This window comes from Helianthus annuus, chromosome 7 (assembly GCF_002127325.2).
Source record: "Helianthus annuus cultivar XRQ/B chromosome 7, HanXRQr2.0-SUNRISE, whole genome shotgun sequence".
NCBI classification, from domain to species: domain Eukaryota; kingdom Viridiplantae; phylum Streptophyta; class Magnoliopsida; order Asterales; family Asteraceae; genus Helianthus; species Helianthus annuus.
The window spans coordinates 6,913,315-6,938,459 of record NC_035439.2 but is presented as its reverse complement, the minus strand read 5'-3'; the positions used below and the strand labels follow the sequence as shown (position 1 = coordinate 6,938,459).

Here is a 25,145-nt window from a genome sequence, read left to right as displayed (position 1 = left end):
ATAAAACATCGGTTTGTAATTCGGAAAAAAGCTTAACTCCGTTAAGCTATTTTTAACAGCGGACTATTATCGGCCAAAAGTGGACCAGTTCGGATTATTATCGTCCAATAACTGAGCTGGGATTATTATCGGCCAAATTGAGCAAGTTGGGATTATTTAAATCCAATTGGCCATATATATATATATATATATATATATATATATATATATATATATATATATATATATATATATATATATACTAGTCACTTACCCGCGCGATGCGGCGGGAGTGGCGATTTACAATAGGATACTCGTTTACCGTTAGTTTATCCGTCGTCTCGTGATATATCGTATAGTACTTAAGTTAGTTTTCTTATTCGTGATCTTCTACAAGAATAGTACAAAACAAGGAAGTAGATGTAATTAAAAACAAGAAGAGTTCAAAACAGTCAAGTAGCTAGACAAAACAATAAAAACAAAATGCGGGGAGTCTCTTGTATCTCTTCCTGTTTTACCAATACATCCGTTCGCTTATGACTTTCTTGTATCTTCTCCTCTCCTGTACCAGATTTCGACACATAACAAAATGTTACACGCTTACAGGTGCTTTAAAATAGTAATTAAAAAGTAATTTCAGGAAGCAAATAAGGCACATAATCTACTAACTTACCTTCGTTTTGATACGGATGCGATTAATTAATCACGCAACACTTCCTGGTAGACAACATTTGATGTGTAAACTCCGCGTTGTTTGAATTCTTTGGCGAGATGTACCAACACCTTCGTACTTTGTCTTGAAATCCCTCTTGATAACGCGACATAAAGTTGTCCATGTGAAAATACAGAATCCGGTAAATAAATACCAACGTTCGGAATTGTTTGACCTTGAGCTTTATTAATCGTCATGGAAAAGCTAAGTCGAATTGGAAATTGTTTTCTTTTCAGCTTAAATGGGAACATGTCATCTTCAGAAAGGGTTAGAGGGATTCTTGGCAAAAAAACTCTTTTTCCGGCATGTTGACCGACTGCAATTTCCGCATCAATAACATTTCGCATGAAACCCTTACATATCAACCGCGTGCCATTACACAGGCCATGTGATGGATCGATATTACGTAACAATATTATTGGGCATCCAATTTTTAAATGAAGCTTATGAGGCGGCAAACCACTAACATTTAGCGAATTTAAGAACTCGACCGGATAGAAGTTGCGCTGATCGTCTTCAGCTTCATCAAAACTGTAATAAACTTTTTCCTCCCCTTGAAAAATTTCAATCATTTGATTATTAATCTCGTCAACACTATCATTTTTAGTGGACAATATTGCTCTAGAGATTATATAATCTGAAGAATATACATTATCTTCAATTGATGGAAAGATGGCATGGATCAATTCTTTTATAGCGTTTTCTCTGTTGTTGCACTGAATTGTCATGTCATCGGGTATGCGGATATAGTTTCCTTCGATTGGTTCTTCAGTTCCATCGCCGACTCTTAAAAGAAATTTAGAAAACCATGGATCTTTCAGCGCTCTCATATTTATGGTCAACCGCATCTTCTTAGTCAAAGACCAAAGAGGTGACATTCGTACGCTGGAGTCTACAATCTGTGCTCGAGTGCCACGTTTGATAACCGGCAACACCTGTCTGAAGTCACCTCCCATAACCATTATCTTTCCACCAAATGGGAGACTAACACCTATAATGTCTTGGAATGTACGATCGACTGCCTTTATCGCTTGTCGTTTAGCCATCGACGCTTCATCCCATATGATTATTTTGGCAGAGCGAATCAGTTTAGCGGCCCCACTCTGTTTTTTAATATTGCACATTGAATTATTTTCAAGATTAAGAGGAATCTTGAATCTCGAGCGAGCCGTTCTACCTCCTGGCATATTATTAGCCGCTGCACCTGATGAAGCTGTTGCGAGAGCAATAAGACCACGTGACCGAATTTCAGCAAGCAAGGCAATGTACAAAAATGTTTTTCCAGTTCCACCTGGACCATCAATAAAGAACACGCCTGGAAGATCATTATCAACATGCATCATGATCTCATCAAACACATTTTTTTGGTCCGGATTAAGTGAATGTTTGGCACTCAAGTGTTCAGGTTCCAAAACAATCCCATACTCTTCTTGTAACTCACGATAACCTGCATCTTGTAAGTTAACATCGTCAGTTATCTTAGGAAGGTCGAATTCATTGAAATTTTTACCCATGGATTGTACCAAGACACTTATTTCGGTAAGAACCATATTTTGAACTCGTTCTATACTTTGACAGTGTAACCGATGATCTTCAGATAGTGAATCAAAGTGGTCATTCCATAACTTTCGAATATCTCCAGGTTGGCAAAAAATCATTATGGTCGCAAATAACCTTCTAAGAGCATTGGGAAACTGAAACGTAGAGGCTTCTTCGAGACATTGTGATAGATATTCATCGTCTTCTATTAAGCCTAACTCAAGAGCTGCTTTCCGAAATGTCGCACACCGTTGACCATTAACTGTGCAAAGATGTTCGAAAGAAGTAGGCCCTCTGACATTTGACAAAAGTAGGCGTAAGTAGTACCTTTCTCCTTCGGCTGGATTAGCTGAAACGATACGACCTCTTTGTTTTTTACCGAAACGACGACTCCAACGGCGTGTGCTTCCATTCCAAGTATAGTGTTTTGGAAAATCTTTATACAAATGTACCCTTGCTGTTTCATCGTTTCTATTCTGATCAAAAAATGCTGTTAGCATGGTTCTCTTATCCCTTTCCCTATCAACAATATTAGGCATCAAGTCATCATCTCTAAATCTAACCATCTGATTATTTGGGAGATGAAGTTGTAAGGCTAGAACAGCAGGAAAGATTTGAGAAAGAGAGAAGGAAAAAATTCGCCACATAGCCTCTGGGGGCGATATGTAGCGTGCATCTTGAAATCTTTTTATCTCATTAATAACAACCCCTGGCTCACTTTGATCGACTTGAATAACCTGTTTGTCATGTCCTTTATAAACATATTTGAAAAGATATTTCACAGATTTTATACTTGAGCAAACTTCAACATTCATGTGGCAGTTAAACATCATCAAAAGCCTTGGGTTATATGGGACCACCCATCTATTATCAAGTGTTTGTCCTCGTAGGTCCACTTCTATCCCGGTGTCTCTCCTTCGATACAACGGATACGAATCTTCTCCTTGTGTCGTCTGTTCGTTAAATTGTCTAGGATAGTGAAAACGACAAATTTTAGGATCACCCTGCATACAAGGACTGCTTGATCGTAAATTGCCGCAAGGACCGTGAATCATGTGCTTGACAACCATCTCATGCAATCTGGGATGTGTTAGTTTGTTAGGAATTTCAGCACACACAACCTTATCATAATGGTCCGCGTTATTGATCTTGTGTTGCGGGTACATGATTAGGAGAAAATGTGCGTGCGGCAAACCCCGCTTTTGAAATTCAATGACATAGACGTATGACTTAACTTCCCCGAGGACATGTTTCTTGAAGAGTTGATCCTTAAGATCTTCTAATTTAGCCCGGAACACTCTTGAAACAAGGTCTGGACGATCTGTAGCAGTTTGACCAACATGTAAGTTATCACATATCTCAGGCCACTTAGGATTACATGTCATTGTAAGGAATACATCAGGCTTGCCGTCGTCTTGAACTGACGTCATCGCATCTAGAAACCGACGTCGCATGTCGCGAGGCCCCCCGATGAAAGATGCAGGCAACACAATTCTTTTCCCGACTCTGTTTGCATGAACCTCGCCAGTATTGACGCAATCCACAATACCTTGGTACAATTCGACTCGAATTTTTTCCTGGTTTCTCTCACAAAATTCTAAGCGTGACGTCTCAATTTTGATGTAAACATCAACCACAAACTGCTGTAGCAGCCTACCACCGAACAAAAGCACATTATCGGTAGATCGAATCTGGAACTTGTAACAGTAGTACTCTCGCATAGCCACGGTTGTTCTACCACTTCGTGTGTTAGCCTCTGAACGATGAAGATGTATTAAAAACAAACAGTTAATAAAAATAAAACGCATTACGCTATTTTTATGATCTTCACTTAAAAAGGATAACAAATTGTTGGTACCTTCCATTTCTCCTTCGATGTTGTCATTGTTGCGAACCTCATTGATTGATACTCCTTGACGTGGTATGTTAGCATGCCAACCCGACTCACCATTAGGAAAAAATAAAGGATACGACAATGGATCGTAACAACTGAAGTACGGCTGAATAGTTTGTCTATATTCAGACCTACCGTACACTACAATACTTCGTTTATACGAAGTGATATTGTCATTACCTTCAACCCAAATACCAGCAACCTATATAATTGTGAACTATAAGTAAGTAAAATAAGCAATTATATTAAATAATTGCAATTAATATAATATATTATATATACCTCCGATGTCGTTGGTCGGTTGTACACCCTTTGGTCAAGTTCAACCGAAGTATTCAAAGTGACTCTATAGTTGTCCAGAGGTCCTAGTTCCGCAAGTCTTCTAAATGTATCGACATATGGGTTTGTAGAAAGAACGCGTGTTAAAATCTGAGTAATACGCCGATCAAGATTTGGCCATCGGAGTCTGTGATCTAACTCAGTATCAGGATCGTAAAAATACAATTGCAAGTACCTAGGAGTCCCATCCCTCGGAACTAATTGGTCGATTCTGTGATATATTCCTTTATGTGCACGAAAAGTATATACGCCGTCTCTCATATTGTTCAATGTATCATCCAATGTCACACCCATTGAGGCAAAAGAAAAATTGGTGTTATAAGCACGGATGTTTTGCCTAAACAAATCTCCAATTTCATCTTGAGACGTGAAAAGTCGGTACAATTCCTCTGGAATTTCTAAGTTTGCTAACACGGTTTTCCCACTCATACAACAAAAGGTATCAAATTCAAATTGAAATCGTTTTGCTCCACAATTAGGACATGCGCCTCGTTCCTTTAAAACACGATGCTCTCCAGGTACACCATTGTAAACAAAATTATAAGGATCATCTTCTACGCTCCCATGTTGGAGGGAAGGTTGATCAACTACTTCAGCAAATTGGGGTAATAAAGTACGCGGATGAATTTGAATACCTAAAAAATTGGTGTATTAAGTAATGAAGGTTGTAAAAGATGTCAAGTTCGAAAAAGAAATCTTTGTTAAATAAATAGAAACCTCGTGATGTTCTATGCCTGACTACGTCAATTACATCATCTATCGGGGTTTGGTTGACTTGACTGCCATTTGAAATACGCATTCCATTATCGTTTGGTGTATTAGAACATCCTTCATTGTACTCCTTGCATTTTGTAGTAGAAACACTTGAGGCGTTCTCATTTGTTGTTTGTAGAAATTGAGTAATATTAGTTTGTAAACTTCTTAACAGTGTCCTTTCTGTTGACCTATTATTCATTAAAGATATTGATGAAGCACTTTGGGGGGCATCACCACTCCCAAATTTAGATACTTTGTTATTTTCTTTGCGTGCAGCATAGTATCTTTTTTGATACTCTTTTCGTTTTTCAGCTTTAGTAGATGCACTCGAGCTAGAAGCATGATTTCGAGGGTTTGAGAGTCCATTAGTCATTGTAAATTGAAAAAATGACAAATACCTTGCAAATTAAATAAAAGAGAGTTATCATAGATGATGAAATTCTCAAATCATAACAACATTCCAACACATAACTTAGAGAAAAACAAACCGAAGGATAACATTGAAATACATAATGATAACATTAAAATACATGACTTAAACGGAATATCATGACTTACAGAAAAAAAAAACACAAATCCTTAAAACATTGACATACATAATGATAACATTAAGTGAAAGCCAATCTAAATACTTGGTGAAACAATGGTCTGCACAAACACCGCACCCTTAAAACCTCGAAACCAAGAAACGGGATAAAAACATTCGAAGGGCTTCATATCCATTTCAATTGTAAACAACTTCCCTAATTTAGTCATCACAAACCAATTACCATTTGTCACATAATGTGTTATATCGCACCACAATGACAATGATATCGGGGGGATCGGAGGACATGATAAGACCTTAATCCAGTAATCCCCTTGTAGTGTCCATAGGTCAATTGTCATCTCAAACATGCCAGTGCTAGCAAACATGTGAAGCACATTTTTTACATTAACTAAAACACCTTGAACCATTCCATTAGAAGGAACGGGTGGAAAGCTTATCTCCTTGAACTGCTCCGAATTAACATCAAAACAAATCACCACATTCGTACCTCCAATCCAACATTCGCAAACAGTGAAATATAGAGTACCACCACAAAATGTGCCAGCTGACCAATTGAAATGAGGGCTTAGGTACTCTTGTCTTGTTATGAAAGGAATATTTCTCCAAGAGTCTACTTCCCTAGAATAAACATAGACACCAAGTACACCACTCCTACGCTTTATATGCAAGACCTTGTAATCATCGTCAGCGTCAACGTACAAACCAATGGCATCAAGGTTATTTATATAGAATCCATGAGAATCAGGGGTTGACAAACGCTTGAAAGCAGTAGTTGTTGGATTCCAAAGAAGCAGCTCGTATGTATGATTCAAGCAAACACACAACAATCCGTTCAAATGTGAAAGTATTGAGACATCATTATTTTGGTGATGGAATGGAAATGTAACTGTTGAGCTTGGACCATAGTCATTGTTATTAGAGATGATTGGACGAACAGAACACGTTAGGTCGTCAATTAGTAGAACTCTCTGGTTAGATGAAACTACTGAGCGAGAACAATGTATCTTTACGAAATCTTGTGTTGACAATAACGCATACCATTGCTTACATACACTCTTAGAACGACCTACATCCTTTGCTGGCAGCCTCGTTAATATCTCAAACACGATTGTATGAGTGGGAAGGTCAGCCATGGTTATACCTTCGTTTAATACAGATAATGATTATTTAGTTGTCCAATCTAAGAAGATTATACCTTGGTGATAGATTATAAATACTTCTCCAATTACATCAATATGAGGGAAACAAAAAGCAAAACACGAAACACCAAGAGAGACTTTAATATTCAACAACTAAACAAATAACAACACCAAATGTTTCTAACTTAAACACAAATTGGATAACGATCCATAATTTACATATCCCGTGCCTCGACCATATCCGGTTCGTACGTAATCGTACTCAACTCCGTAGACTTCAAAATATTAACTGAAATAACAAATAAAATATAACTTTTATTAAACTACATGAGCCATTAGATCTAACTAATTATTAGAATGTTCATGTGTAAAGCATAACATACTATCTGGTAGATGAACCAACTTGAGACGTGATACATATATGATGGACCTTTGTTGCACGGCTCGAATGGAACGTATAACATCGGAAGGCTTCAGGGCAGACAAAAACAGTTGTATTGTGTGACCACTGTATATTACGATTTTGGGTTAAAGTTCTTCTAATAATAATATTTTCTTACATATAACGTAAATATTATGTTTGTAATATGTTAATAATAAATAATAACGTACGTCTTATCTTGAAGAGAAAGTTCAAAACAACATCGATCACGTTTGCCTTCTATTATTCTCCCAACCACATCTAAAACCAAATCAGTTAAATCGTATAGACCATATATAAAGTTTTATATATTTAATAAAAATTATAGATAGAGAATTAATATGTACCAACAATATCCATTTGAGGTCTCCTGTCATGCTTCAATTCTATAATGGAAGGGACCAATGGATATAAAGAAGCACCCCTTGGAATCGTAAGCGTAAGTGAAGAAAGCTTTGTATATTCGTTGATGACAATTTTCTTCTCGGACCAAACTAACACGTAATTCTGGTACTTTGGGCACTCAAGATAGTTGAGATTCTCAATTTGGAAATGATTCAACGAAAAAAAACCACCCATCAATGACGCGTCATTATATTTGTGTATCAAATTTTGTGGGACGAACGCAACAATTTTTTGTCTCTAAAATGAAAAGAAATTTAGTGGTGGAAAAACGCTTATATAACACAAAGTAAATTAAAATAATGTTCTTACGTGTTGATCAAGAAATATAACCACTAATCTCTTTCCATCGACGTCATGCCAAATAAACTCCACCTTAACAAAGATTATATTATACCATGCTCTATCATTTGTCAATGATGAAAATTCTTCAACGGAAAAATGATCAGACATATCCTATTAAGTGTTCAATATTAGTTAACTAAAAAAATAAAAACTCCAGAAATAAAATTTAAACTAAAACATGATTAAAATTAAACAGCAACAAATTTAAATTTAAACTAATACATAATTAAAATTTACATAATTAAGATTCAAACTAATTCGAGAAAAAAAAAACTACAGTCATCATAAAAGTTGTTCTAAGGTTCCCAAACCATTTTTTCATCCAATGGTGGTTCGTAAACCGCCCCAGGGTCAGTTTCGTACCCTTCAGCCCAGGTCGGTAGTTCTTGTGTTTGACTGTAGTTTTCCACATAAGGGGGGTTTGAAGGTGGAGGATGCATAGGAAGTATAGGAGTGTTTGGCACCGGACGATGGCACCCCTCAATTTGTAGTCCACCAAATTGTAGTTGAGCGAAGGTATAGTCATACGCCCAATTCAACTCTTCATCCGTCCAACCAAATGGATCATCATATTCAGGGTTTGCCAATGGAGGTGGGGTTGAAACCGAAGGTGGGGTTAAAACCGGAGGTGGGGTTGACACCGGAGGTGGGTTTGAAGTTAGAGGGTTTGAATCAGGAAGGTTTAAATGGTTTGTTGATCCTAGTGATTCAACGGGAATTGGATAACCACCGCCCATACCTCTCAATTCATATGTGTTTGGAGTGATTTGTAAACTGAAAAATACACATAATTACTATAACAATCAGCTTTGTGAATACAGTATTGTTTTAAATACAGTATTGTTTTGAATACAGTATTGTTTTGAACACAGTATTGTTTTGAACACAGTATTGTTTTGAATACAGTATTGTTTTGAATACAGCTTTGTGAATACAGTATTGTTTTGTGAATACGGCGTTTTATTTTGTTTTGAATACAGTATTGTTTTAAAAAAAATTCCTGTAATGATGAAGGAAAAGATCAAAATATAACAGAACAAAGTAAATGAATGAAAAGATCATAATTATCACAAAACCATGACACATATCAGTCCCAAAAATGAAGGAAAAGATCAAAATATAACAGAACAAAGTAAAATCAAAACTACAAAAACAATTTACTATAATTTACACATACACATAATAACTATAACAATCAGCTTTGTGAATACAATATTGTTTTAAATACAGTATTGTTTTGAATACAGTATTGTTTTGAATACAGTATTGTTTTGAATACAGTATTGTTTTGAATACAGTATTGTTTTGAATACAGCTTTGTGAATACAGTATTGTTTTGTGAATACGGCGTTTTATTTTGTTTTGAATACAGTACTGTTTTAAAAAAAATTCCTGTAATGATGAAGGAAAAGATCAAAATATAACAGAACAAAGTAAATGAACCTAAATATCATAATTATCACAAAACCATGACACATATCAGTCCCAAAAATGAAGGAAAAGATCAAAATATAACAGAACAAAGTAAAATCAAAACTACAAAAACAATTTACTATAATTTACACATACACATAATAACTATAACAATCAGCTTTGTGAATACAATATTTTTTTAAATACAGTATTGTTTTGAATACAGCTTTGTGAATACAGTATTGTTTTGTGAATACGGCGTTTTATTTTGTTTTGAATACAGTACTGTTTTAAAAAAAATTCCTGTAATGATGAAGGAAAAGATCAAAATATAACAGAACAAAGTAAATGAACCTAAATATCATAATTATCACAAAACCATGACACATATCAGTCCCAAAAATGAAGGAAAAGATCAAAATATAACAGAACAAAGTAAAATCAAAACTACAAAAACAATTTATCCTTTCACTATCCCGAAAAATGAAAAAATATATCAAAACATCCCACAGAACAAACTAAAATAAAAAGTACATAACAATTTATCTTTTCACTATTCCATATCTAAAATTGACCTAACTATCATAATTTTCATTGAACTACAACACTTATCATCCCCAAAAATGACCTAAATATCATAATTATCACAAAACCATGACACATATCAGTCCCAAAAATGAAGGAAAAGATCAAAATATAACAGAACAAAGTAAAATCAAAACTACAAAAACAATTTATCCTTTCACTATCCCGAAAAATGAAAAAATATATCAAAACATCCCACAGAACAAACTAAAATAAAAAGTACATAACAATCTATCTTTTCACTATTCCATATCTAAAATTGACCTAACTATCATAATTTTCATTGAACTACAACACTTATCATCCCCAAAAATGACCTAAATATCATAATTATCACAAAACCATGACACATATCAGTCCCAAAAATGAAGGAAAAGATCAAAATATAACAGAACAAAGTAAAATCAAAACTACAAAAACAATTTATCCTTTCACTATGTCATATTTGAAAGAACTTACAACAATGCAAGAGGGAGATGTGAAAAGCCGACAAAAATTTTAAAACCTTGATGTGAGAGCCGAGAAACAACGCAAGATCCGAATGCAAAGAGTTGATATATTCTGAAATCGAAGTAAATAGAAGTTGTTAAGTTGATGTTTTGAAAGTAGGATTATTCAACTGAGATAAACTTACAATTTCAGTTGAGTGTAGTTGAGAGTTTGTAAAGTGTGAGTAGAGTGTAGATATCTCTGGATTATTTATAGAGACTGAAGGAAGCAGTGCTGTCTTTCAAACAGTGTATGGAAGAGTGTTGATATATTATAGAGACTGCAGCAAGCAAGCTGTCTTTCACACAAAAGTAAAGTGTTGCTTTTTCCTGTAGATTGTACTTCCCTGCTTTTGGCATCCCTTTTTGTCAGATGTGTGAGCATTGAGAGAGAAAGCAGATGGTGATCCGTGTGAAGTCAAATGGACGGTCCCGATCTTGATCCCTTTTTGTCTGTAGCATAAGTCAAATGGGTTAAGATCAGTTAAAAAACAAAAAGCATAAAAATAACAAAACACATCAAAAAACAGAGAATATAGTCAAGTTTATATTCTCTCAGTAGCATAGCATGTTAAAAATTAATATTCAAGGCTTAGAAATTACCAAAAAAGAGCGAAAAACCGACTGAATTCGAATCTCAGCCCATTCTTGACACTAATGCTCCGTTAGTTCTCGCAAAGTCAACCATCATAAAAAGAAATCAAGTATTAGTAAAGATTTGATATTAGTTATAACCAGTACACTATTAACTTAAAATAAATTTAATATAAATCACATTTTGTCAAGTTGCAAATATAAAAACCTTTATTATAAACAAAAAAGAAAAGAAAATTGATGAATGATGATAAACTTTACTTTACCTCTGATCAAAAAACAGAGAATATAGTCAAGTTTATATTCTCTCAGTAGCATAGCATGTTAAAAATTAATATTCAAGGCTTAGAAATTACCAAAAAAGAGCGAAAAACCGACTGAATTCGAATCTCAGCCCATTCTTGACACTAATGCTCCGTTAGTTCTCGCAAAGTCAACCATCATAAAAAGAAATCAAGTATTAGTAAAGATTTGATATTAGTTATAACCAGTACACTATTAACTTAAAATAAATTTAATATAAATCACATTTTGTCAAGTTGCAAATATAAAAACCTTTATTATAAACAAAAAATAAAAGAAAATTGATGAATGATGATAAACTTTACTTTACCTCTGCTTGAGTGAGCATGAGACCACTAAGTGAGGGAACATTCTGCATATGAAGCCCCCATCGATTCGAATGAAGCAGCGTTCAGCGTCGCCAAAGCCAATTCCGAGACTCTCCAAGCAGATACACTTTCTCCGGTAGCCAGAAGATCGGAGTGAGCTTGTTCTGTAATAATAGTGATCGTGACAGTCGTTAACCAAAGGTATAACTAATTAAATTCAGATCCTAAAAAAAGGTTTCCTTGCGAGTTGCGAGTGACATACCTGAGTCGATTCATCACAAAACACATGCGAAAATCCTTCGTAAACCTCAGATTTCGTCCTTCGAACATCCGTCAACCGCTTCACCTGAAAAGTAAGAATCACAAAAGAACATGGTAAGATATATAACACTCATTGCAACTTATCAGAACATCAAACGGATCCCTTGTTCAAATCTGTGGATCCCTTGCCAGATAAAGCTTGTGATACATCTCATGAAACCCTAGATCTGCTCATCGAGCATCCCACAGAACAAACCAAAATCAAAAATACATAACAATCTATCTTTTCACAATTCCATATCTAAATGACCTAAATATCATAATTATCACACAACCATGACACTTATCAGTCCCAAAAATGAAGGAAAAGATCAAAATATAACAGAACAAAGTAAAATCAAAACTACAAAAACAATTTATCCTTTCACTATGTCATATCTGAAATTAATCTAACTATCATCACCAAAAATACAAATTCAAATATCACAAGACTTTCAACCTAATTTGAAATAACCGCATCTACTAACAAATCTACATCAAGATTAAAGATAAGAATCACAAAAGAACATGGTAAGATATATAACACTCATTGCAACTTATCAGAACATCAAACGGATCCCTTGTTCAAATCTGTGGATCCCTTGCCAGATAAAGCTTGTGATACATCTCATGAAACCCTAGATCTGCTCATCGAGCATCCCACAGAACAAACCAAAATCAAAAATACATAACAATCTATCTTTTCACAATTCCATATCTAAATGACCTAAATATCATAATTATCACACAACCATGACACTTATCAGTCCCAAAAATGAAGGAAAAGATCAAAATATAACAGAACAAAGTAAAATCAAAACTACAAAAACAATTTATCCTTTCACTATGTCATATCTGAAATTAATCTAACTATCATCACCAAAAATACAAATTCAAATATCACAAGACTTTCAACCTAATTTGAAATAACCGCATCTACTAACAAATCTACATCAAGATTAAAGATAAATCAACATTTAGAACCTAACCTGAGTCGATTCATCACAAAACACATGTGAAACTCCTTCGTAAACCTCAGATTTCGTCCTTCGAACATCCGTCAACCGCTTCACCTGAAAAGTAATAATCACAAAAGAACATGGTAAGATATCTACTAACAAATCTACATCAAGATTAAAGATAAATCAACATTTAGAACCTAACCTGAGTCGATTCATCACAAAACACATGAGAAAATCCTTCGTAAACCTCAGATTTCGTCCTTCGAACATCCGTCAACCGCTTCACCTGAAAAGTAAGAATCACAAAAGAACATGGTAAGATATCTACTAACAAATCTACATCAAGATTAAAGATAAAGCAACTTATCAGAACATCAAACGGATCCCTTGTTCAAATCTGTGGATCCCTTGCCAGATAAAACGGATCCCTTGTTCAAATCTGTGGATCCCTTGCCAGAACATCTCATGAAACCCTTGATCTGCTCATCAAACGGATCTGGTGATAGATTCAAACGGATCTGGTGATAGATCTCATGAAACCCTAGATCGCCGAGAAGAGAGAAAAGAGAGAGAGAAGAGAGAGAAGAAGATCTGATGTTGTTTTGTGAGATGTGTGAGCATTGAGAGAGAAAGCATATGGTGATCCGTGTGAAGTCAAATGGACGGTCCCGATGTTGATCCGTGTGAGAAAGTAAAACATTTGGACGGCAGATGTATACCCTTGTAAAGGGTAAAAGGGTTTGTGTTTTCTTGTGCCTTAACAGTTGTACATTGTGCATTAAGTGTTTTTTCAACACCTTGTTCAATTACCATCTTGTCCTTCACATATCCTTATTAAAGTAGTATATATATATATATATATATATATATATAGGGTAGGGATTTTAAAAGAAGTACACCTTATTTAAGAAACTTGAAAAGCACTCTCGGTCCCCTATATATATATATATATATATATATATATATATATATATATATATATATATATATATATATATATATATATATATATATATAAAGTATAATGTACTTCAGGGCTTAACCTACATTAACATACATGACAAAAAATATAACGTGCGTGATTATAGTCCCATGCGTGATTATGTGGTCCCATGTGTGATTATGTGGTCCCATGCGTGATTATACCCCTGATCCAACGGTTACCATTGTCTCCTACGTGATGTATGATAAGGCTTTTTGTATGTTAACCTTTCTCTCTCTCTCTCTCTCTCTCTCTCTATATATATATATATATATATATATATAGGGTAGGGATTCTAAGAGAAGTACACCCTATTTAAGAAACTTAAAAAGCATTCTGGACCACACATTTTACTAAGTTTTTTGTAATATACACATATGTATTGTTGGTAGGGATTCTAAGAGAAGTACACCCTATTTAAGAAACTTGAAAAGCATTCTGGACCACACATTTTACTAAGCTTTTTGTAATATACACATATGTATTGTTTAAAATTGACTATATACATATATGTATATAGTCAAATCTTGATACATATGTATACAGTCAATTTTAAACTATACATATGTGTATATTACGAAAAGCTTAGGAAAAATGTGTGGTAGAGAATGCTTCTCAAGTTTCTAAATTAGCTTACTACTTCTTACATGATCCTAACCCTATATATATATATATATATATATATATATATATAGAGTAAAACGAGATGTGAAATTGTGAAAATAAAATTTAGGGGTGTGAGAATAGTGGAAGTCTAAATTAAAGGTAAATTGGATTTTGTATCACTTAGGAGGTGTTTGTTTTTCTAAAAAAAATTTGTGTAGGCTCTTCTATCAGTGTCGTGCAGACCACACGCGTATATTGTCATCTGCAGACTATTTATTTTTCCGAAGACGCTTCATTAAAAACGTCTGTGCGAACTCTTCTTGGTGCAAACTTGACCTAGCTACTTCTAAGATCTTTCAAGGTCTGCAGAGGGTTAAACACCACCACCAACAACCACCGTCCACCACCACCACCGACCACCACTCACCACCATCGTCTACCCCCACCGTTCACCACCCACCACCACTGTCCACCACCACCCACCGTCTACGTCCACCATCCACCACCACCCACCGTCCACCACCATCCACCACCACCCACCGTCCACCACCACCATCTAGCATTACCGTCCGTACACTACCACCGGTTTATTTTAGAAGTCTACGTACGTTAAAAAACAGAGAGACTTCTTCTTGCAAACTGCAGAGGTTTGCAAATGTGGTCCGCAGACTGCACATATTTTACCTCTTAAAAATAATATCACATATCAACAATTTAACTAAGTGAATTTTAATAATCCTATCCAGAATTGGTTAGCTAATATTAGACCTACATTTATATATTGTCACAAGTAGTCTTACCTTTAAAAAAAATCACTGCACCTCCGTTAAAAAACTTAACTTCGTTAAGTTTTTTTTTTCTGAATTTGAAACTGATGTTTTAGGGCTTTTGATCAAGACGAGGATACTAGTCGATTGATGTAAAATTTACCACGAAACAGTGCTCTAAACGACAAAAACGGTGCTTTAATTCAGGTATATAAACTTCTAATTAACAAAAATCAAGCCGTGTTGAGCACTGTTTCAAGGTAAGTTTTACATAGAACGACTTGTATCCTCGTTCTGATCAAAAGCCCTAAAACGTCAGTTTGAAATTCTAAAGAAAAAAACACTTAATTCCGTTAATTTTTTTAACGGAGATGCAGTGAGAAAAAAATATTTAAAATGTGGGACTGCCAGCGACAATATTCAAAGGTAGGTCTAATATTGGCGAACCACATCTAGGTGGGATTGTTAAAATTCAATTTCCATTTACTAGTGACACTTTAACTTTTATTTTCACTGTCAAAAGTTACCTCACTCGTAAAATTATCATAGTTTTATACATAATTTTAATTTGATCTCGCATTCGTTATACATTAGCGAAATTTAGTGTAAATCCAATATGATCCTACGAGTGAGAACGTCTTGGAAATGAAAATAAAAGTTAAGAATGCCACCGATTAAATTGTCATTGCTATTCCTTGTCAGTTTAATGCACCCCTTGCCCATGTCTTTTTCTTTTGCGGTTGCTATCATGACATTAATAATTTCTTTGGACCATTCACTTTAATTGATCTGGGGTTGGAAGATACTTATATCTTCAATAAGACACAAATAGGAGTCTTCGAGAAACGAATAGACCGTACTATTGAACCATCCGGGTATTTTGTGAAGACGATTATTTGGGCCGGTAAAGCGTAGGAGTTGCTAGTTTTGTTGTCTATTTTGTTTTTAAAACATTAAAAGATAATCAAAGTAGAGAATAATATAATGTAGCATTATATTTTAACTTTAACGTAGTTTTACTTGTTTTGTTTTTTCATTCGTACTACGTTGTCAAGATAATTTGTTATTTGTCTGATGGTTTATCATTTTATTATTTAATAACATGGTTTTTTTCCATTATCTTATTATAATAATTTATTATCAATATTATTGTTGTTATTATAAAGAAACAAAATAACCAATGAAGTGATGGTCCATTCGCAAAGTAAAAGTCTTTAAAAGTCTTGGGTTCCCACAACATGGATTAAAAAAATTAATTTGGAACATGATCAATGGTATTTGTACAAAATAAACACATAACTTGTTTAACTAAAATTCATAACTTGATCAATAGTATTTTGTTTCATTGGACAAGTTTAACAAAACAAACGCAATTAAGTTTTATATTCTTTTTTAATTTATTTCCATTTTCAATAAAAACACACACGTTACACATACATATACATCGACACATTGTAGCCGAAGGTTGTCAATCATGCCCGTTTAATGTGTTTTGTGTTGTTATGTTGCCAATTGCAACTCATGAACCTGAATGCAACTTATATGTTTAGTTGAGTCTACTTTAATTTAACATGGATACATTTAAAATTGTGTAGCTAAAACATGACTCTAGTGTAACCCAATTATCTAAGGGAGCTAGTTAACTGGTCAATCCAAACATGACTGGTTTAATTGACTCAAACTAAGAAAAATAGAAGAAATCTTGTAAAAACTGTTGAATAGTAAACAAAATGCAACAAATAAGAGATTGATAAAATCTGAGGTAGATATGCTTCAATTTCGTTGACCAATTAAATAATTGCTTAGAACGTAATAATGATTGTTTAGTGAATTTGCAAAACGAAATCGTATAACAAGTTTTTGTTAAGATACGAGTTTATTAGCGAAAAACATATACGAGTTTAACAACAGTTTTATAAAAATATAAGTTTATTAATTAAAGACATATAAGTTTTTAATAAAATATGAGTTTATTTAACGATTTTACTTTAATGAAAAACATATCACGAGTTTCGTCGTATTAGTTGCGTTAGAGGTTGAATTATTAAGATACGGAGTTTGTAATAGGCCACCGATTATGTTAGGATACCAAGTTTAACAATCAAGATACACTAATACAATCTAATGCATAAGATATACTTCACGATAACAACCATTAACACAAAATAGGATAAACATAAGATAAATATTTACAATGACATATACAATGTCCTAAATCAAATTACAACAAAAGCAAAATACATTAAGCAAAATAAGATAAACATAAGACAAATATTTACAATGACATATACAATGTCTCACCACTTAATTGCTATGGGGATGGAAAGACACTAATGTCTTCAATTAAACACACCAATGGGGTGGTGGTCCATTGACAAAGACAAAACCTTTAAACACATTGAGAGGGTGATATTTTAGGTTCAAGTCCCACAAATGACAGAAATAAAAGAAATTTGCCGTTAAAGAAAAGTACAAATAAACAATCCTAGAGATATTTAAATGACAATAACAAATTTATTTGTAAGGCTAGGGGTATGGCCTCGCGCCACCCCGCCACATCAACAATTTTTGTGCCCCTTGGCGCCCTCCCCCACCCCATGCATGTTACAAGGGGCGCTACCCCTTGTCCGCCAACCTACTAATGGGTGTGAATGGGTGCATCTGGTGGGCCCCATGCCTCTTAACCAATCATATTTTGTTTATCTTTTTTCTTTTATAATATTTAATTAGGTGGGGGCGCTACCCCTTGTCCAGCAACCCACTAATGGGCGAGAATGGGTGCATCTGGTGGGCCCCATGCCTCTTAACCAATCATATTTTGTTAATTTATTTTTTTCTTTTTTAATATTTAATTAGGTGGGGGCATTAGTGGGGCTTTATCCCACACCATCATTTTTAGGGAGGGGGGGGGGGCGTCATTTTTATCTCAAAATATGTGACAACCGTCAAAAATCCAGGTATCCGTACAATTAATTAATATTGATTAGTGATTAATGACTGTGCTTAATTACAACTGATTACTTAAACTGCTTTCTGATTTCAGTATCATATATACATGTGCATCACATTTCATATTGTCACCTCATTCTTGCATACAAACTTTAGTGGCATAAACGATGCACAAAGCACAACTAGCATAGTTAGTGGATAACTCAGAAAAATGCTGACGATGTCCAGAACATAGACAGACAGTGTTTTGAGACCCTGTATGGGCCAGAGACAAGGTACTACACTAGTAGGGTGTATAGAGAAGTAAGGGCCATAAAACTACTTCGCTAGGTGATAGTTTAAGTGTCGTAAAGTGCCTTAAACCCACTTAAAGTGCTGAATTCAGCACATTTCAGCAAAATTCAGCATTTTAATAAACTAGTAACATGCAAAAATATGGAAAAATGGACCTGAATGCTTTCCTAAGTGTCGGGAATTAAAAGTGTCACAAAAGGGTACCTAAAGATCACTAAACGGAATAGTTTGACACTTTAACGAACCAGTATCTAACCAAACAACCGGACATTACCCGAAACACCAAAATTATACTAGAAACATTGTTTTAATGTTTCTGGACTAGTTATGATCTCCGAACACCCTAACACACAACATACACTTGAACACTAACCACTACACTTGGAATCCTAACTAAACATTTAACTTACCATTGAAATCAAACTAATACCCCCCTATGGACGGTCACCTATGTGGCCCACCATCAAGATTTATATAATCTTGCTTGATTTCCTTAAATCTTGTAAGATTTTATTTGAGATTATGCATGTACTATTACCAACACATAATACAATGGTTAAAAGGTTTAGATGGTTATAAGAGAAGCAAGAGTTCTCATTCATCACCCACACTTCTCAACACCACAACTCGCCTTCTCTCTTCCTTCTTCTCGGCCGTGAGCACCCAACACCACCATCATCATTTCCATTTTGCTTCCATCCATTCCAAGATCACTACATGGTGTTAGAAGGTGTTTAATGAAGCTTGGTGCTTGTGGATCTTGAAGGACCTTCATCAATCGCTTTTATCCATCACTTTTGTCATCATCAACATCAAGTGTTCTTCCCTAGCCTTGTGCTAGTAGTAAGGTTCTTATGATCTCTTGATCTTTCATATATAGTTGGTTAATAAGTGATGAACATTGTTAAACATGATGAACATTAAAAGAGATAATCATAAATCTCTAACATAAGCTTATAAACATATGAAATCATGTTGATTTATGATTGTTTGCTTCTTGTTGATGGATTATTAGTGTTAGTGATGCTAGACATCATAAGTAACCTACTAGAATGTGATTAAACACATGATCTAGTAAGTTAGAGTGGTGATCTTGTGAAAGACCAACATCATCATGCTTCATGTTACATGAACTTGAATGATAAAAGTTGTTTTCATAAAATGATGATTTAAACAAGATAAAAGTCTTGTGAGTGGATGATTTCTAAAATAGTTTTCCAAAGGAACCAAGTTAAATAACAAGATTTGTATAAACATTGTTTTAAAGAAAACCAATCATGTTTCTAGTGTTGAAACAAGTATAAGAACACTTTGTTTACAAGAAAAATTCAAAAGAATGATTTTTTGGAAAAATCATCTAGTAAGTTGTAAACACTTAAAACTTTTAAGAATGAGATTTTTAAAGAAATAAACAAACTTTAAAGGGTAACTAAGTCTACTAAACATATTACCAAGTTACTACAAGTTTTTACGAAAACTCAAGTTCATGATCATTATGTAGATAGCTTGTTTTAGCTCTTGTTAAGTGTAGATTGATTGTTGATTGTTAATGATGATTTTTGAAAAGAAAATGATATGCTTTAACAGCATAGGCACCTCCATTTTTAGAGTAAACTATGGCGAAATTTTCTAAAAACATAAACACTTAGAAAAATATTTTCTAAACAAGTATTTACAAGTGATTTTTAACCATGGTTTTCAATATAAACGTTGCCATAGATTCTGTTACAAAAAATAGAAGTATCGGAGGTTGGTTTTTATAAATAAAAATGGATAAATATGTATTTAGAATATGTATTTACATTAAAGACACATTATGTGATTATTTGTACACTTGGTGTAATAGTTATATTATTTTAGGATTTAAGGTAATATAACTTAACAAAATACCAATAATTTACAATCCAAATAATACCAAAAATCACAAGGAATACATATATAAGTCACACACTTAATATGGTGAAATCGAACGCAAGGATGTAACTTACAAAATATTCCGGAAGATACCGTTATAAATATATTTTTGGTAAATATTATTTTGGATACGAAAGAAACGAAAATACGATTTTTATTATTATTACAAGGTATATCATATTTCGACAAGGAGAAAATATATTATTTTTGGGGAAGTTAAAATATATTTTCTTAGTATATTTAGAAGATATATGATGTTTGGGAAAAATATATATTTTCTTGAAATACATTATTTTCGACAAAATAAGCTTATATATACTCTCTAAGTGAAACTTGAAAATATATTGTTCTGGAAATATATTATTTCGGAACTACAAATACAAGAATACGAAAATGCATGTATGAGATACCCCCATCCTTGGGAAGGAAATACGAAAATAAATACTTGAGAAGTATTAATACAAAAATATTGTTTAGGCAATGATTCCAAAATTAAATATAATTGTAAAGTTAAAATAATTATTATTTTAACAAGAAATTTGAACTTGGAATAATATTGGGAACATAAAAGGAACGTAACTCAAAAACGTTAAACTCTAAGCCAAGGCACGACCCGTTCGTCTAATAGGCCATAGCACATTGTAGGTAGTCGCGTTTGCTGAAGAGAATTGGGTTACGATTGTGAAGACGCAAAACAGTGAGTTCGTGTTCCCCCTTTTCTTTTAACTGTTTTCAGTTTTATAACTTCGGGGGGTGAGATACATGTTACAATTGTTTACAAACGTTTTATACATGGTATGATTAGCTTAAGGAGGGTTACTGCTTGATCATGTGAGTGGTGGGTATGACACTTAAGGCCATTAATCCTCATTGTAGGACTGAGGGACATGAGTGATAGATCTATTTGGGTGTAGCGAGCCCACACCCATGCAGACCAGGGTGGCCCATGTAGTGACTATGTCTTCTTCCCGGAGACAAATTTGCTAGGTTTGAGTTTTCCTGCACCATTTCACGCATACCATTGGCCTTGCAAACCATTAGTGATCTGTTTTTCCTTATTGCTACATACCAGGGACATACATACATACAGACATACTTTAAAGGTTTATTCATACACATACACATGAACTCGCTCAACTTTTGTTGACGTTTTTCAGATTACATGTATTTCAGGGAATTAAGTGGATCTGGCAGGTGTGCATGTTTTTCAAGCTGCGTATAAATAAGGGATGTCATCCAAGTCTTTAGAGTTTAGGAGATGTATCTTACTCCTGGACGAGATACATGGTTCTAAGCTCGGGTTGGTTTAAGGTCTTTCTGTTGAGTCTTCGTGAACTCATTTAAACATGTTATGGTTTGTAATTTGAATTCGGTGTCATCGTCTCAGACAATTATGTTATGTTGTTTTCAAACTTAATCAATGGATGAACATCTAATTGTTTTATCATATAGTTGATGTTATGATTGAATGCAATGATATTAAGAAAGTCACACCATAATCACGCTTCCACAAAAGTCAGGGTGTGACAGCTTGGTATCAGAGCTTCGATCGTAGCGAACTTGGATTCTTTCTCGAGTCTAGACTACGATCATTAGGACTCTCACGAAAATGTTTTCAAACATGTTTTCATTGCATACACCAACGTCCAGATCCAGGAGACAAACATTTTTACAAACAAAAGGCACAAAACACATTACAAGGATATGTTTCTGGTTCAGTCTAAGAGACTGGGGAAATTGAGTCTAAGAGACTGGGGAAGTTTAGTCTGAGAGACTGGGTAGTTCAGTTTGGGAAACTGGGGAGGTTAGTCTGAGAGACTAGGTAGTTCAGTCTGAGAGGCTGGATGGGATAGTCTGGGAAGACTAGGATGAATACATGCTTACATTGTTATTGCATACATGCTTATTTGATGATTGTTGATATATGTGCATATGATGTGATTGTGTTGATACAGACACCATGTCCTCCTCTGAGAGTGGAGTATCTGATACCGTAGACCCTATGGCCCTAATTTCGGACGACGAGGTTGTCCCAGACCCTGAGGTTTATACATCTGACACTGAGAGTAGCGACGATGATGATTTCCAGCCGTTTGCTTTACCAGATTTTGGCGATGACATACCGCTAGCTGATGGTCTTCCTGGCGAGGATCTACTTCTTGTTCAGATCCCTGCTCCTTTTCCTCTTGCTGCATTTCCTCTCGAGGATCTGCCTCTTGATGCTATGTCTGACGATGACATCGACCTTTTTATTGAGGATCCCCCTGAGGGTGCCCAGGATGATGGAGCTCCAGTCGCCGATGTCATTGCTGTTCCGCTTGTCGAGGTTCCTGTCGTCGAGATTTCATCTGACCATTCTGGTCGTGATTCATTCGAGTCTGTGTCATCTACTACACTGCACGGACTGGGATTACAGCATTATCCCATCGATTCTGATTCTGACACAGCTATGTCTGCCGCACCTGTTCCTCCACAGGACTTCGAGTTTGATGATGAGTTTGATCCTGTCTTTCCACACGACTTTGATCCTGAGCATGAGATTGAGTTTGTCCTCGATGACCAGCCTTTTGAGGCACCTGTCGACCCTGACATGATACCCGCTGATCCTGAGCTTGCACCAGCTGACCCTGAGCCTATGATTGCACCCGAGCCTATACCTGCTCACGATCCTTTGCCTGAAGCACGACCCTGTACCTGTTGATATACCAGTTGTTGCACCGCCATTACCTGACCCGATCCCTGCACCTATCGACCATGCTCCTTTTGCTGCCCAGATATGCATTCACCCAGAATGGGTGGATAGAGGACGATGATGACTTACCTCCTTTTGTTAGACCTGTTACTCCCCCACCTGCACCTGCACATGCACCAGTTGACAGTGCCCTGTTTCACCCACATGTGTCTGACATTCACCGTACTGATCTATCGGTCACGTTCTTACAGGATATCCCTCCACCCCATCCAGGGGAAGGTCCATCGAGTCAGCAGCCCAGTCATATACCGTTTGTGTCAGCAGCCGATCCTTTCATGCCCCAGTTTACACACACTGCTCCTTTTGCTTCTGCGCTCCTTTTGCTTCTGCACCCACGGGCGAGCCACTTATTTAGTTTCCGCCCAGCATGATGCCTGTGCCCGACCCATATCATCTTTCACATTACACTGGTTACACCAGGAATGATCTGCTTTTGTCGTTACAGCTCCAGCAGGAGTTGTTGTGCCGTAGAGTCATGGAGTTAGAGAGGATTCCGCGTCCTCCACCTTGCACTTGTCAGTCACCATTCGCGACTCCACCGGCTCCTCTTCTGCCATACCCAGATTTTGACATTCGTTTTCTTGCTATGGAGCAGTAGGTTAGTTACCTGTTGCGTACCGTTTATGCTCTTGAGGAGGAGTTAGCGCATTTGCGCAGTTTGCTATTCGTTCCTCCACCTCCTCCTCCTCCACCATCAGCGTAGCAGTTTTTGGTTTTATGCAGGTAGCACACTATTGGTGAGAGTGTAGCTATTGAGCCCAAATTGCATAGCCTTTTGAAGACCACTTTTTGACTTATTGACTTTTGACTGCTGTAGTTGGTTAGACGATTTGGACAAGGGTGATGTGACCCTAGAGTCCCATTTCATGTATGGTACATTGTAGAACTTGAAAAACTGTATTTGTGGTCGATGATATACGAGAGCTCAATCGCAACATTCTCATTATATACATTGTTGAATTACTTGTTTATGCTATGATCGAGATATTATGTGCTTACCTGCTTAATGAAAGCTTAATCATAAAATTCTCGTTAAACGTGTTACTAATATGCAGGAAGGTGCTATGATTGTAATGTACATGTTTGTTTGTTATATCCTCATTTAACATGATTCCATTTACTTGCTTATACTATGAGTATGCTGTTGCTTGATGTGTTAATATGATGATTTATTACGTGCAAATACATATGATCTCCAAACAACTATTTACATTCCCTAAACAAACGAGACCTAACTAACCTGAACTTCTTCCTAGAAGATGTCTCATCAAGCGATCATTCGACTGACCGAGGCAGAATGGCAAGCGCACGCCTCACGAGTCATAGCTCGGCACGAGGTTCTTCGCTACAAACGCAGCGAAGGTACCTCAAGGAATAACCCACCTAACGGTAATGTTTAAGTCATCCAAGACACATTACAACACGTTTGGAAAATTCCCAGTGTGCTTTGCTAATACTTACTGTGACGATGATTGCTTGGGTACAGGTTGTACCTACAAACAGTTTTTAGACTGTAAACCCCTAAACTATGGTGGCACTGGAGGTGCCATAGCTTTTGTAAAATGGGTTGAGAATGTCGATGATGTTGTGCGAATGAGCGGTTGTACGCTAGACCAACAAGTCCCATTCGTTTCCGGATTGCTTCAAGATGAGGCTCTGATATGGTGGAACCTTCGGGTTCGAATAATGGGCGAGACTGCAGCATATGCGTTAACATGGGGTGAGCTGAAGGAAATGATGCGTAGGGAGTATTGTTCTCAGATGGAGATCCAGAAGCTGGAATTCGAATTCTGGAAGCTAAAGATGGAAGGTCCAAAAGTGGTGGAGTACGTGTAGAGGCTTCATGATTTAG

The 25,145-nt window shown here is 35.7% G+C and overlaps 3 protein-coding genes and 1 long non-coding RNA gene across 4 annotated transcripts; all 4 read right to left on the bottom strand.

Moving 5' to 3' along the window:
• Nucleotides 1-959: 959 nt before the first annotated feature.
• LOC110866431 lies at nucleotides 960-5,592 on the bottom strand. The gene is made up of 5 exons (XM_022115578.1): nucleotides 5,181-5,592; nucleotides 4,407-5,098; nucleotides 4,089-4,326; nucleotides 1,159-3,986; nucleotides 960-1,007 (listed from the first exon to the last, which is right to left on the bottom strand). Exons 1-5 carry the CDS (start codon nucleotides 5,590-5,592, stop codon nucleotides 960-962), a joined length of 4,218 nt encoding a protein of 1,405 aa, XP_021971270.1.
• Nucleotides 5,593-5,843: 251 nt separating this feature from the next.
• LOC110866429 (F-box/kelch-repeat protein At3g17530) lies at nucleotides 5,844-6,902 on the bottom strand. Its single transcript, XM_022115577.1, has one exon. The coding sequence runs from the start codon at nucleotides 6,900-6,902 to the stop codon at nucleotides 5,844-5,846; it is 1,059 nt and encodes a 352-aa protein (XP_021971269.1).
• Nucleotides 6,903-7,473: 571 nt separating this feature from the next.
• LOC110866428 lies at nucleotides 7,474-8,190 on the bottom strand. Its single transcript, XM_022115576.2, has 3 exons — nucleotides 8,044-8,190; nucleotides 7,677-7,971; nucleotides 7,474-7,590 (listed from the first exon to the last, which is right to left on the bottom strand). Exons 1-3 carry the CDS (start codon nucleotides 8,182-8,184, stop codon nucleotides 7,499-7,501), a joined length of 528 nt encoding a protein of 175 aa, XP_021971268.1. The 5' UTR covers nucleotides 8,185-8,190; the 3' UTR covers nucleotides 7,474-7,498.
• A 2,250-nt stretch (nucleotides 8,191-10,440) lies between these two features.
• On the bottom strand, nucleotides 10,441-11,334 carry LOC110867748. Its single transcript, XR_002551836.2, has 3 exons — nucleotides 11,166-11,334; nucleotides 10,709-11,015; nucleotides 10,441-10,635 (listed from the first exon to the last, which is right to left on the bottom strand). It is a non-coding gene; the product is annotated as an uncharacterized LOC110867748 (long non-coding RNA).
• Between the last annotated feature and the right edge of the window lie 13,811 nt (nucleotides 11,335-25,145).

Bases quoted from the DNA above. Each gene is read 5' to 3' on its own strand.
- LOC110866429 (XM_022115577.1), bottom strand. From the start codon at position 6,902: ATGGCTGACCTTCCCACTCATACAATCGTGTTTGAGATATTAACGAGG.
- LOC110866428 (XM_022115576.2), bottom strand. From the start codon at position 8,184: ATGTCTGATCATTTTTCCGTTGAAGAATTTTCATCATTGACAAATGAT. The intron at 7,972-8,043 runs GTAAGAACATTA...TTTTCATTTTAG, and splicing joins TTATATTTCTTGATCAACAC to AGACAAAAAATTGTTGCGTT. The intron at 7,591-7,676 runs GTACATATTAAT...ATTTGGTTTTAG, and splicing joins ACCTCAAATGGATATTGTTG to ATGTGGTTGGGAGAATAATA.
- LOC110866431 (XM_022115578.1), bottom strand. From the start codon at position 5,592: ATGACTAATGGACTCTCAAACCCTCGAAATCATGCTTCTAGCTCGAGT. The intron at 5,099-5,180 runs GTTTCTATTTAT...CCAATTTTTTAG, and splicing joins CAGGCATAGAACATCACGAG to GTATTCAAATTCATCCGCGT. The intron at 3,987-4,088 runs GTACCAACAATT...TTCATCGTTCAG, and splicing joins CATCGAAGGAGAAATGGAAG to AGGCTAACACACGAAGTGGT.